Source organism: Acipenser ruthenus, chromosome 5, assembly GCF_902713425.1.
Source record: "Acipenser ruthenus chromosome 5, fAciRut3.2 maternal haplotype, whole genome shotgun sequence".
In the NCBI taxonomy this organism is placed as follows: Eukaryota; Metazoa; Chordata; class Actinopteri; order Acipenseriformes; family Acipenseridae; genus Acipenser; species Acipenser ruthenus.
Window position 1 is genome coordinate 36485807 of NC_081193.1, and position 15510 is coordinate 36501316.

The 15510-nt window shown below is 37.6% G+C and overlaps 1 protein-coding gene across 3 annotated transcripts in view; it reads right to left on the reverse strand.

Moving 5' to 3' along the window:
• Positions 1 to 15510, reverse strand: part of LOC117402192 (syntaxin-binding protein 5-like) — a 177634-nt gene that overhangs the window by 41703 nt on the left and 120421 nt on the right. For all 3 annotated transcript variants that reach the window (XM_059024116.1, XM_034003100.3, XM_034003099.3), the window contains exons 11-15: positions 15062 to 15134; positions 7067 to 7214; positions 5984 to 6051; positions 4647 to 4687; positions 2084 to 2304 (exon numbers count right to left, since the gene is read on the reverse strand). In XM_059024116.1, the coding sequence (XP_058880099.1) occupies positions 2084 to 2304; positions 4647 to 4687; positions 5984 to 6051; positions 7067 to 7214; positions 15062 to 15134 (551 nt within the window). The remainder of the gene's footprint in view (positions 1 to 2083; positions 2305 to 4646; positions 4688 to 5983; positions 6052 to 7066; positions 7215 to 15061; positions 15135 to 15510) is intronic.

Genomic DNA, 15510 nt, shown 5'->3' on the forward strand with positions numbered 1-15510 from the left:
CCCTGCACTAATGGCTCCAATTTAGTCCAATTAAACATTTTTTAAAACATCATACAGTTCTCACAGCACAGAGCAAATCAAAGCAGTGACAGCTTGCTGGAGTTGGCCAAGGTTAGTAACGAATTGGGAACTGCACTGAATTCTGGGAATTATTTTAAATCAGCAGATTTACATGTATGTGACAGTGATTAATTGTGTAGTCTTTTTATCCCTTGTAATTCTCTTCAATCCCCTGAAGGCATTTTGTACACTATCAACTTGACAGCAGCTACTACATACTTGTAATACTAGCTACAGCAATATCTGGTTGACTCTTACTTGAAGTCGCACCACCACGGAAGAGTCTATAAAGTCTATCATATTTTCCAGTTAGATATATATGATTGATGATGCACTTAAGCTTCTGATCTCCAATTATGCTACAAGGAGTGTAATTTGCATCACATTTTCTTTATTGATTATTTATCTCTTTGGGAAAGGGGACTCCAGATCTTTACAGACTGCTACAGCTTGATTTAAACTACCCTTTAAAAGCTTCAGATATTATTATGTGCTGAGCATTTCTATACATTTTCTCCAAGCATTGCTATAAAGCAACAGCACTATATTGTTTATTAGCACATTAACAGTCAGCTAACTACTTCTACCAAACAAAGACACTTTGATATCATGTTTACATGCATTGTACTTTACTATGATGCTATACTCAATTCACTTTAACTAATGTATTGTTTAAAGGGGTCCCCTGTGGCTAATCCAGAAGAGGAGTTTGAATCCTGGTCATGGAGAGTTGCTGATTTTGGCTGGTGGCCCACAGGAAGTGATGCACTGGCCTTTGCCCTGCAGGTGGGTTGCAGGATAAGGCATCAGGATTCGAACTAGGCATTGCAATTGGGTGGTAAAATTGATAAATAATTGAATACATAAAAAAAAAAAATCTTGTAAAGTATGTTAAGAGCAAAGTTTATTGTCTTTTTAGTTTTTGTTTTGTATGAAGTTAATCAAAACAAACTTTAAATAACTCATGTGTTACAGCTTTGTGAATAGGGCTGATTGAAAATGATAGTAAAGTAACATGAACTACAGCAGGGGTTCCCAAACTGTCCCGAGTAGGCCATACATATATAATAACAAAAAGCAACAATAAAATACTAAATGAAGGAAAAATAAGATTCAAATGAAAAAAATAACAATTTATAATAAGTTTATTGACAGTGCTACAGGTTTTAAAATGGTTTTAATTTGTAATTTTTCTTAAGAAGTGCTAATAGTGAAGCTGAACAGATGGGCCTCAGGTAAAAAAAAGTTTGAGAACCCCTGAACTACAGTATTTGTTTATGTATACACTAAACATTTTTAGAAAGTTAAGAAACCATACTGCAGTATATGAATATATTTACAGTACTTCCATCAAATTTGTACTATTATAAAATCACACAGAAAATGTACTACAACTTCATAATATCCTAACTGACCAAAAAGAAAAAACACTACAGTTCTTCAATTTAATTTTAATATTTAAAAAATGCCCAAAGCAGAGGACGGGAGCTCCCAGGGGGCGGCGCTCAATCGGCCGAGCGTCGCCCGCGGGGGGGTGGGGGGAGGGTTAGATTGGTCAGGGTGTTCTCGGCTCACCGCGCACCAGTGACCCCTGTAGTCTGGCTGGGCGCCTGCGGGCTTGCCTGTAAGCTGCCCGAGAGCTGCGTTGTCCTCCGACGCTGTAGCTCTTGGGTGGCTGCATGGTGAGTCCGCAGTGTGAAAAAAAGTGGTCGGCTGAGACGGCACACGCTTCGGAGGACAGTGTGTGTTCATCTTCGCCCTCCCGAGTCAGCGCAGGGGTGGTAGCGGTGAGCTGAGCATAATAAAATAATTGGCCATTCCAAATTGGGAGAAAAGAATAATAAAAATAATTGGCAACGACTAAATTTAAAAAAAAAATAAAATAAAATTCCACAGCAGAATGCAACATTAACAATCACAGCCTCCCACCTTGCAGTTTTCTCACAGGAGTTTCCTAATAAAAAGCATCACTTCTGTGAACTTAAGGTAGTACCTAACATTCTATAAAGCAAAGGGCCAGTACCTGTACAACTTCCGTCGTCCCTTCCTGTTTGCTGAATTTATAGATGATGACATGGGCAGAGACTCCAGCAACACACAGTATCCTGCTCTCTGGGCACCAGGACAGGATCTGAATGGCAAAGGGGTCCTCATCTACTATATCTGTGTTGGGCTTATCATCCTTGTTCCGAGATTTTTCGAACACCTTGGCTGTCTTCAGTTTGTACAGTACTTGTAACATTACTGAGAAGTGATTAAATAAATAAATAAATAAATAAATAAATAAATAAATAGTGTGGATTTTCAGACATTCAGAGCTGTACATCACACAAAGCCAGCCATAATAAACCCTCTGTATTGTCAGTTTAAGTGCTTATACATTTCTGATCTGTTGCATCACAAAACGTTTCAAATTTACCCTGATGGATGAGGTATGCGAAAAGATGAAAATGCGACTATTGAAAGTGTTAACATTTTTTTGAGACCGATGAACCAGAGTCCCCAGATATCAATCCAACTGATCGTCATTTATCAGGGCCAGGTACCAAAATCCCTGGCAGTTATTCACAGCCCAGGTACATCAATAGAATGGCATTCCACAGGACATCTAAAGTAACACTGTGGATTCCACCCAGAACCGCATTGCAGCTTTCATTTGTTCAAAAGGGGGAACAACCTAGTACTGCAAGGACTCTATATACTCTTTAGAACTCATAAGTCCAGCACTGCAATTGGGTACGTAATAATTCAGCTGCTCAATCGGTAAATGAAATATATTTCAAGGCATGGAAATAAAAACAAACAATTCTAAAATTGCTTTGTTTATGTGACTGCAGGTTTTGAAGATCACAGTGTGGAGTTCCTCTTATAGCCAGCATTCTTTCTTCAAAGTTAATTTGTTTGTAGACTACTACATTCTTTAATTAGGCTTGCACCGCTAAAATTTAACACGACAGATAATTGTTCAGTTTTGGCTTTGTACTTTGAAAGCAGACTATGTGAAATACTTGAGATTAAAAAGTTAAATTATGCCTGTACTATTCTATGCAGAACAAAACTGTCGATTGGGACAATAGAAAGTAGAGAAAGAAGCTGAATCAAGTCTTTAAACAAATATAAACTAAAATAAGCTGAATATTATTATTTATTTCTTAGCAGACACCCTTATCTAGGGCGACTTACAATTGTTACAAGATATCACATTATTTTTACATACAATTACCCATTTATACAGTTGGGTTTTTACTGGAGCAATCTAGGTAAAGTACCTTGCTCAAGGGTACAGCAGCAGTGTCCCCACCTGGGATTGAACCCACGACCCTCCGGTCAAGAGTCCAGAGCCCTAACCACTACTCCACACTGCTGCCCTTAATAAATAATATTTCAGATTATTTTACACATTGCATAAATAAAAGGTAGAATAAAACAAAGAAACTCAAGCACCTCCTATAATGTTTCCATGCTGCCTTGCCAAGTCCTTTAGTTAAGCAATGTCTATAAATCGTTCATTAATTTGTGATGGGGGACATTTCAGTAGCAGCAAGCAGAAACACGTTCTTCAATATGTACAAATGACAGTGTACACACAGATGTGCAACCAAGAGACTTCAAGTCATTTTAAACGTTTGCGCTGTCAGCAAATAAAAAAGGTAAGCCAATACTTTCAATATGTTGAAGCATCTCTCCTAGACAGAACCTTAATTGGATATCAACATACGCCAATTCTAAAGGTAGGCCTATATAGATATATAGGCAGACATATTTTTTATATTTATTCACTGCACCCTGGCATTTCAGTCAATTGTTTCCCTAATTTAAATTTCACCTCTCCCAGTAGTACTAGTGCCGAGATGAATGACTGGGGGCAGTGGAGTGTGAGAACAAATTCACCTCATTAAGCCAGCCTGAGGCAGGACTTGTGCTTTGGCTTATATATGTTAAAATCATATGTTCTGACTAGGCCTAAAGTCAGGTCTAAAAGGGCAGCAGTGTGGAGTAGTGGTTAGGGCTCTGGACTCTTGACCGGAGGGTCGTGGGTTCAATCCCAGGTGGTGGACACTGCTGCTGTGCCCTTGAGCAAGGTACTTTACCTAGATTGCTCCAGTAAAAACACAACTGTATAACTGGGTAATTTTATGTAAAAATAATGAGTAAAAAATAACATGCTATCTTGTAACAATTGTAAGTCGCCCCGGATAAGGGAGTCTGCTAAGTAATAAATAATAATAAATGCATACTCTGATGCAGTCTACCATCTTGTTTGTAAGTAAATCCTACATCTAATAAATAGCAAAAATCACAGGTATGATCCCAAAAATCCTGCTGCAAAGAAGATTTGTGCTGACAACATAATGCCACATTACTCATAAAAAAAAAATCATAAAAAGGTCATATGAAGTACCTTGTTAAATGATCAAGTACACAAGCATATTTAGAAGATCAAGAGGTGATATTCAGAAGTAAGTAGTTGAATAACCCACAAGGAGCACATCGGAAAATTATATTATTATTACAATATACTCAAATAACAGCATGGCATACATACTGTGGAAAGTTAATATTGCTCAAAGCTACATAGAACTTACTTGCAGAGGCATCCCAGAATTTTATTGATCCATCTGCATGCCTGTTAAAAGGAGATATTTTTTTTTTAAAATGTAAACATTCAAAGTATTTTTCTTCAAAAGTATAGCACTTGGGCCTTATGTAAGCTTTGAATAAAAGGGTTATTGTACCAATAATTTTCATCAGAAAGGCCTTGAATTTAATAACTTGCTGTGAGGCTGGAATTCAAGATATGGGTATAAGTATGTTCATTGGAGTGGCAATGTTCAGTATGAAGGATGTGGGGGTTGTAAATGTTCTTTTTACTCTCAACAGCTTTTAAAAACAACAAAACAGTACACTAAAGGAAGGCTGCATCATGTCATTCTAGCTGGTCCACTTTCCACAGGTACCTTGCTTTGGTTTTTGGTAAACCATAAGTACAATTCGAGGCCTTCACCCTTGACAGGTTTTTTATTATTATTATTATTTTTTTAATTAACTTTCCCTCCTCTGTTTAACCTAAATCTGTGTGAACCACAGCTTGAAGAATAGGTGGCTCTCAATTTCCTATTGAAGTGATATTCCAGTCCTGTTTTCACATTTTACAGAACAGCACCCCCACCAGGAATCCCTCCTGAGACTACAGCTACCTGCCACGGTAAATTACTGACACAGTAATCTGACCTTTTCATGCTAGTTTTGTCAAACCAGCTAGCAGTAAGCGGTAAACCGCTTGTTGCCAGTTATGCAACTGGCAGATGACCAGTAAAAAGCACTGATGAGGACTCCACAAAGCTTCACTCTATCCCTACAACACTGTGCAGCAAACATAATGTAACCTTTATTTTTACAATTTTACATGAAAGCCATAGGAAATAATTGGAATAAGTGCTATAGGATGACAGTTAATTGAATAATTGGATATGCTATAAAGGACTGATGTTAGGTAGCCAATAACAAGGGCTGATATTATGGTATTTTAGTCTAAGAAAATAATAATATTCCATGTCAGAAGAGATGTTTTATAATTAGGGCTTCTGATTTTCAGTTTCCCATAAAAAACGATAAAACACAAGGATCTACATAAAAACTCGAAAATAGCTAAAAATAATCACCAAGAAATTAAATTAATAAAAACCGAAAAACAGAAGCCCTATTTATAATGGAACTAAAAGATCAGGCTTCAATTGGTGTGTTCCATTTGTACAGCAAAAATGCTTTAATGGATATTGAACAGGCACAGTTTGAATGCTAATAGAAAAAGACTGCAACACAGAGTCTAATGTTTTATTTTCTGTGTGCTTGTGTATGCTTTTGCTTAAGAGAGAGAATTGCAACAAATCTCCAAGGCTGATGCACTGCACTTTCAACTTACCCAGTGATAATTATTTCTGGATAGCTTTGTGAGCCAAGACCCCAGTTACCACCACTGATAGGCCATTCCTAAAAACAAAAATTAAAGAAATAAATATAAATGGATTTCATTTTTTTCCTTGAAGGCTTGGAATTTGTATATAAACACTTTACTTTATGATCTAATAAAATTGAATTTAAAAGCTCTGTTCTCTGTGTTGTAGCTATCAACACTGTTATCTGCTCTTGAACTGCCCCGATATCAAATCGTACTGTGTTTTGTATTTGCTCTTATTAGGACTGAAGTCATTGTATTTTGTATCTTGCTCTTAATTGTACTGTAATTCTTGATATGCATTTTTTGTATACAACTGTAAGTTGCCCTGGGTAAGGGCATCTGCTAAGAAATTATTATTAGTAATAATAATAATATAATAATAATAATAATAATAATAATAATAATAATAATAATAATAATAATAATAATAATAATAATAATAATAATCAAAAGTACAGACTCAAATGCAAATGTGGCATGTTGCCAATGCTGTAGAATCCAACAGCATAAAAAGGTCTAATTTAGATCAAGATACCAGAAGCATGGACATTTAAAAGAAATCCACACAAGCTTTAAAAAAAAAAAGATTTTGAATGGCTGCTATGACAGCTTTCTAAATATCGACTTGGCAAAAAAAAAGTTCCTTCTGTTTATTTCAATGGTCAGCCAGCTTGGAATTCATTTGCTAATTCACCTGTAAAAGTGCTCATATGGAATTCATTTGGTAATTCACCTGTAAAAGCGCTCATTTGGCTGAACCATTTGAATTGTATTTTTAAACATTAAGGAAAAAAGTTTAAAAAGACAGTTTTTACTTTTTGCCATGTTATAACTGCACTGCAGGCTGTGCATTGTTGTGAATGATCATATATCTTCACCCCACCATTTTTAGTTAATATGTGCATGCACAGAAGCTGATTTGAAGAAGAATGTCTTCTGGTTTACTCTGAGCTCTAACCACTACAGCACAACACCCAATAACAAACACACCACATGACCTCTACGGTGAAGACAGAAACAGTGTTCTACAAACACATGCAGGAGTACCTTTTTACTGTATCCTTGCCGCTTCTGCCTTGATCCAACTGAATAAAGTGCAGGAATGAGGTCCACAGGGCAGTCAGCAAAGTATTCACAGCAAGTAACAGGGGATTCATGTATACTCAGAGGATAAGGGTTTTCAAATATAGGGTACCTGCAAAGACATTTGAAAATAATACACATGCCAGAGATGATTAGAAAAGCAATTTAGTTCCTCATAATCACATAATAAGCACACAGTAAATTAAAGATTATAGTCAAATGCCATACAAAACTTCTATTGGAGACTTAAATAATAAAATAATGTGTAATAAAAGTTTGGTGACGGCAGTTATCATGTTTACTCTATATGTGAGTGTGACAGGCAGACAGACAGACAGACAGACAGACATGTGGGTTTGTTAAATGTATAATTTAAATTGTATTACTAATAAACATGACATACTAGATACTGTACTATAAGCTCCCCAAATGTAATGTGTGGTGCCCACCACAGACAGACAAGTTCAGAGCTGTTCATTTTATTAGGAAAATGTACTTATTTTTTGGTTGTAGTGGATGAGTACCAAAGTTTTAAATTGCCCTAGAGGTTTCTTAGTCCTTTACAGTGTTCAATTTTTGATGTTTTCCGCTTTTAGAAAACAGACATGTAGGTAAATGATGGCCGCACTTTTATTTATTTTTAATGCAGAAAGTACAACTTTAAGCAGACTTAACCTAATATTATCTAAAGATATAAAACAAGGATAATATATATAATCTTGCTATATAATTTGAACGAAGGTTCTGTTTAAAGTCGATTTTACAACTAGCTCAAAAGGGGGGTAAATCCCTATCGATATGCATGGAAATTGGTGTGTGTGGTCGGATTGACAGGCTCAACAAACCCTGTGAATGGGGTAGCATTTGGTGAGATACAGCCTGGCGATAAAAACAGCTGTTTTAAAAAAAAAAAAAAAAATTGAAAAATTAAGACGCTTTTGTATACACCTGTATCTCAAAAAGTACTGCCAATTAAGGAATCACACTTGGCATACACATAGTCCCGGGAGTGCAGATGTGCAACGGGGTATTTATATTTTCGGGGGGGGGGGGGGGTCCTGGTTTTACCGAAATTTAACCAAAAAAAGATAACGGTCTGACGTCACTTCTGTCTGACGTCAGTGCTTGGCAGCGTTGCTTTCGACCGTTCCATTTCACTGAATAGGGAGACACTGAATAGCCTATAGTTCAGCACACACGGGTCAGATCTGTGTTTCTGTCTGGATAAAACTGGTAATCAATGTTAATAATTAGTGTTTGTGCCTTCAGTACTGGGGAAACTATTTAGGAAATACGTTTTTCTCTCCCCCCCCCCACTTTATGATACGGTTGGGAGTTCATCAAAACTGTCAGTGTTCCATTCCACACACACACACAGAGCGTCAGCGGTCAGAGAAACGAACAAGTGAAACAGAGAATGCAGTGGCACTTTACAGTATTACCCTGTTAGCTTGTTTGTATTGTTGCTCACCAACAAAAAAAAAAAAACTTTTATAACTAAAGGGGGAAACCAAGAGGTGCCAGGGCTCCCCAGCGCTGAGCCACAAATTAAGCACTAGTTAAATAATAAAATGTAAGCCTCGGATAAAGGCGTCTAACAAATGGATAAAAAATAATAAAGACTACAATGTATTTGTTATGACACCTCCTATTTTAAACTCCAATTGCTTTTTGTTTATTGAAGATCGTTGTTATTGGGTTTGTGATTATTTGTTTCTATCAAAGTTGTAATTTGCTTTGTTAAACTAATGATCTGACTGACAGCTTCACATGGCCTGGCTTGAACCCCAACTCTTGTTCGTGGAGGAACACATTGATTCACATAAAATAAATACATACTGCCTGCTAGATACGAAAAAAGAAAGAAGTCTGTCAATACTTGTAAACGCAATACTGTAAATGGTTATGATCTTGTATAGCGTAGGTTCTAAAAAAGAAAAAAAAAGTGAGAAGATAATGTTTTGCCAAACAGAATAAAATACAAATGCATACTATTATATGTATGCATGTTATATATTCCATATTTAAGCACATACATTAAACACTTTCTGCTATTTGTTTACTGTATATCGCTGCCAAAGGAAGTTTGAGATTTTTTTAATTAACAGCGCATGCTGGTCCACGAAGTTGTTCTTCAACTGCTACAGAATGTTTATCTTGAAAGAGACCTTCTTCACAACGCGAAGTAATTTACTGACAGGTGGGTAAAAGCTATTATTAATCATTTGTGTTGATTTAAGAAACCCCTGAAATAAGGATGTATCAGACAGCAGTAGAACATCCACGATTCTAAAATAAAAAGTTATTGAACTTTTGTTAATGAAATGGGTCAATAACAATATATTTTTTAGAAAGTATAAGACATGACTGATGACGATAATCAATCGGCCTGAATTGAGAACATAAATAAAGTAATACGACTCGCAGCGAGTCGTCTAAAGCCGGTAAAAAAAATAAATAAATAATAAAATACAGTATATTATTAATAGTGACAATACAACTGTAGTAATATTCGTATTGTAATTGTTTATGTTTAAAACTCATCAAGACAGTACAGTAAAGTACAGCTATACATATTCTATTTATTACATTTCAAGTAAACTTTTGGGCAATTCAATTTAGAAATGCATGTAACCTGTTATTGTTATTATTTCATTTTTAATAAATACTCTTAGTATATCACAGATTATTATATACATTTTCAGATATCCAGATCACTATACAGAATTCTATTTATTACATTTCAGAAACCTTTTTTTTCCTTTGGTGGTTGATCCAAATATCTCCTAATTCAGGTAAGAACTGACAAGACTTGTAAAGATGCGTCTGACAGATAGAAGATTGAAGAAGCAACGGCAAATCCAATATGGCATCAAGACCTTAAATTGCACACAACGCATCCGTCTGCCTAAAAACCTGCATGATTCTTACATGATCTTTCTAGAGAGAGTGGACAGAGCCACACAACATGAAGAATAACTGCTCCCCGGCAGTGCTGTTCAAATAATGTCACCAGCTCTCCAGCCTCAGGTACAGCCGTTGCTGTTGCCACATCTGCAGCCTCAGGTACAGCAGTTACTGTCCCCACCTCTCCATCCTCAAGTACAGCCGTTGCTGTCGCCACATCTCCAGCCTCAGGTACAGCCGTTGCTGTTGCCACATCTGCAGCCTCAGGTACAGATGTTACTGTCCCCACCTCTCCAGCCTCCAAGGCAGCCATTGCTGTCCCCACCTCTCCAGCCTCAGGTACAGAGCCGTTGCTTTCCCCACCTCTCCAGCCTCACGTATAGCTGTTGCTGCTTCCACCTCTTCAGCCTCCAAGGCAGTGGTTGCTGTCCCCACCTCTCCAGCCTCGGTACAGCCATTGCTGCTTCCACGTCCTCAGCCTCAGGTACAGTCCTTGCTGTCCCCACCTCTGTAGCCTCCAGGGCAGCTGTTGCTGTCCCCACCTCTTCAGCCTCCAAGGCAGCCATTGCTGTCCCCACCTTCAGGTACAGTCCTTGCTATCCCCATCTCTCCAGCCTTAGGTACAGTCCTTGCTGGGGACCAGTGACAGTCTTTGCTTTCCCCCCTCCTCTAGCCTCATGCGCAGGGATTAACAACATTTGATTTTGCCTCAATAAACCTGGCTTTTAAAAAAAATCTTTACATACTTATGCAGAAGATACCTTCTGCAAAACTGTGGAAATTCAATGGCAAAAACTTAGTTAAAGTAACGTTAAGGTTTGTTTGCAAATGTCCAAAAAATTAGGAAATTGCAAGTTAAGGAAGCCACGCAACCTTAACTCTGCACCCTTATGTTTATGACATTGGCAATGACATCACTAAGCAACTGACAAATTTTCCCCGAAGACTGGCCATACGGAAGTCATTGTGATTGGTAACATGTTAACAGTAACTGCATTATCTTCGCTGTCGAAATGTGCTTTAACCAACAACAGATTTCCATGTACTCAGAAATGTGTAATTCATGTTGAGGTATGTAGTGATGAGTATTTGATGTTTGGAAAGGAGTACCTGAAAATGGATGGGACACGCAATATGTGAAACCCTACATGTAAGATAACACTCTCCATTAAATTTCACTCAGATGGCGCCAGTGAAATAGGAAAGGAATCTTCTGTAGTACTGTATGGTATACTGCTGCTCCATGTATACTGTGCTACACAAAGCAGTGTTTTATGTTTCTTGGAAGCATAAAATCCATGCATTACAATCCACTTCTGCTTTATGTACTTCATTGAACTGCAGAAATCTGCAATTGTACCTAAACATTTCAATGTCATAATTGGCTTCCAGCCATAAGATTATGTTAGCAAGAATTCTTACTGAACTGTAAAGTTTGAAAGAAGAATGGGTAACAGTGCAAAATTAAAATGAATAATACTGTTGAAAATGCAGTGACTCCTTTTGCCATGTGAAACAATGTAGTTCATATAAGAAAGCCAATGTTGTGGATTCCAGTATTAGAGTTTGGAGAAATATGGCTTGTGAAAGGTCCCAGCTAATTAATGAGCTCTACTGTATTCTGAGTTAAATGGTTTTATTTAGAACACTTGTGAAATAATGAGTTTTACAGCAAAGATTGTGGGAATGCAGTTACTGAACATGTTACCAATCACAATGACTTCCGTATGGCCAGACTTCGGGGAGAATTTGTCATGTGTTTAGTGATGTCATTGCCCATGTCATTGATGATGTCATATGTGATGTCAAGAGTGACAGGAAACACAGAAGGATACACATAAGGGTGCAGGGTTAAGGTTGCGTGTCTACCTTAACTTGCAATTTCCTAACCTTTTGGACATTTGCAAACAAACCTTAACGTTACTTTAACTAAGTTTTTGCCATTGAAAAAAAAAAATATATATATATATATATATATATATATATATATATATATATATATATATATATATATATAGACACACACACACACACACACACACAGAGTAGATGCTCTTTAGTAGCAACAGAATGATGCCCTTTGCTATGTTGCTCTTAAGCGACGGTTGCTGTTTTGGGGAGGGACATCTGAACAAAGGCAGCCTGCTTTTTCTGGTACTTAAAACAGCTACAGTACATGTTACATTCTTTTCAAGTATATCTGTAGCTAAGACACTTTCTAAAACATTTCTAAAAAAAATAAATCAAACATCCTCTACCGGTACATTTATTTTATTTACTTTATTGAATGTAGGTTGCATGTTTACAGATAAAATATTATTGTCGTTATGAAGGAAACGATGCCCAACTGCACAAATAGATACTATATAATAGCAAACAATAAGCAAGCTTTGTACAGTACTTGCATTCACGACACCCTTGCTCTTTTTTATGTCTATTGTTTTGTATGATCCTTATTCAGCTCTATTTTCTTCTAGTTGCGATTGTCAAAGCAAACAGGTTTTTGTTTTTTTTTGTTTTTTTTTGTTTACACATTGCGGGAAATAAACGCTGGAATGACCAAGCAGAGAACGAAGTTGCCTTGTAAAACAAACTGATAAGCACACTGTACAGCCTTTTGGGTGCATTCGTGGGCGATTGATGGAAGTTGTAGGGTATCTGGAGGGCGACTGCTGAGGATGTGACGTCACAACAACATAAAAGTTGCTGTTAAGCGGCGGCTATGTTGCTGTTACTGAGTGGATTTTTAATGGTAAGGAAAGTGTTCCCAGAGAAATGTTTCTCATAAGTGGCTCCTCCAGACCACTTTCAATTCAAACACAAAATGTCTCATTTTCAATCACTCGACAACACCCACGCTAGAGAAATGTTCATTAATGAGCAACAAAATGAGAATATGTTTAAAAAAATAATTTAAAAAAATTGATGTAAAAGCTGTTACATTCGTATCTCAGAGAAACTGGAGAGGAACAGGAAATTAAGACATTCCTATATATATTTCTATTTAATTTTTAAAGACTTGATTATTACTCCTTTAACCCCTACGCCCTGCATCAGCCCACTATCTTTACGATTACTGCTTTATGATCACCATATAGTTTGTTTTTTTTATAGACAGGACAGGACAGGACAGGACAGGACAGCACAGGCACGCACACACACACACACACACACACACGCACGTACTTAGCATAGATTGCTATATAGCTCCCCCTCAAGTTCTCTTCGTCCCCGAAGAGACAATGTTACAGTCCCAAGCGATCTGGAGCTGGCCAGACACCTGCAGTCTGTAGCTGGTCCCTAGAACTGTGTGCGCGTTCTGCTACTTCAGGAGGGGCTTGGGTCCTATCCCCCGGCTGTGCTAACAGGCTCTCCCAGGATGTGACCACCAAGTTGTGGGCACGGTCGTGGCGCTGTCAGCTGCTTCGGTGTACCGTGCTCCCTCCGACTCCGCTTCCCTGCCTGGCCGAGTTCCACCGCTCTGCCTCAGGTGCCACGCTCCCTCCGGCTCCGCTGTCCTGTTGGAATGGGTCCTGATGTTCTGCATCGGCGTGCCGTGCTCCCTCCGGTTCCACTACTTGGCCTGGACAAGACCTGACATTCTGCCTCGGGCGCCGCGCTCCCTCCGACTCCGCTCCCGTTCTCCATCCAGTGAGCCGACCCGATCCCGCTACCACTCTCTGGAGACACTCTGTTCCTTTGCCAGCATGCACTTGACCCCCGGACACTTTTCAGCACCCGCTGGAATCACTGCTCTCTCCGCTCACAGCTCCAGACCCCCGGACACTTTTCAGCACCCGTCGGATTCCACTATTCTCTCTGGTTGCATGCCGGCTCCAGTAGGTCTCCCCCTGGCTCCCTCTGTTTGTCCCCAAACGGAGGGAAAGACAGGACAGCACAGGCACACACACACACACGTAGCACAGATCGCTATAATACTATAGTACATTTTTCAATAGACCCTAAAAAAAAAAAAAAAAAAACGCCATTCGTGGTAATTCTATAACGTTTGTATACAAGTATGATTTCTCTTCAATATGCAAAATTATTGAATAATTTATCAAAAACAATTGCATTTGTGACTTGTATTTATTCATATATTTCATGGTTAAAAGGTTTTACATATGATTTGGCAAATGTACTTTGTGATATTTTGCTTAGTCTGGACTATTTCTATAAAGTAGCTGACAGTGCCTGTAAATTTGGCCATTTTGTCTTACAGACCATGGCTCGGACAAAATCTTGTAGCTCCTCAACAGTAGAAGATATTTAAAATTAGACTTTTTATTTGAAGTCCTCATAAAATTTCACAACTATAACTGTATTTTTTTCTATATCTAACTTAGAAAGGGGTTGAAATTAACTGTTTTTTTTTCACTGTTCCCTTAACCAAGCTGTGAACAGTGGGGGGTGGGGCTTTCTCGTCCTATGCACCAAGGCTGTGGAACTCACTCCAGCTCGAGATTCGAGTTTCTGAGTCCCTGTCTGTTTTTAAATCTCACCTTTATTTAAATTGGCATTCTTTTAGATTCTTTGTTGTTTTCATTTTCTTGATTTTTAATGTTGTTAGTAGTTTGTATCCAATTCTGTATAGGTCATGAGTTTTGTTTTATTGCTATTTTACTTGTCTTCCCTTGCTTTGTTAAGCACTTTGTGATACTCCTTTATGAAATGCGCTATATAAAATAAAGATTATTATTATTATTATTTTGAAACTGGCAGTTTTAAAAAATGGTTATTTATTATTATAAATTTTGTTATGTTTTTTGGGGGGTACGGCCAATATAAAAAATAAATTATACATTCCACAACAAAATGCATTATATAATTGGAAATAGCTATGTTAGGGCTTTCTGCGTTTTAATTTCTGATTTAAGGTTGCCAAACTACAAGCGCTAAAACATCAAAGGGTTAATGAAACACTGCACTTTTAATGGAGTCTCCAGGGGGTCTTCAACACATTTTGCATGCTTTCATTAAGCCGGTACCCTAAAACACAGCTGAATCCAAACCTGTTTTCAACTTTTTTTTTTGTTTCACTGAAATACTTACCCATTTTGTGCAAGATCAATAACTACTAAATCCTTTTCTAGAAGGACCACTACAGCATACGGTTCCTGAACATCTGTGAGGACAAATAAATAAATACAAATGTTATGTTTTAAAAGGTATAAATATCAAACATTTTAAAACGTTTTTTTTTTTTTTTTACAAATGAATTTAATATGTACTTACACGCTCATTTCAGCCAAGTGCTTTACTCTAAAACAATCTGTTCAATTGTTTTAATCTCTGGATGAATATTTTGAATGATAAAGTACTATGTATTTTAATGATATTTGCTGCCATCTTGACCAGGTCTTCCTTGTATTAGGGATCTCAGTCTGTATGGGACTCGCTGTAATGGCAGCAAGCGAGGATACCCACAAATTAACAGACAACCCTGGATGGCATCTTAGTAGATACTTTGCATATTGCACATTAATAATGTATTCCAGACA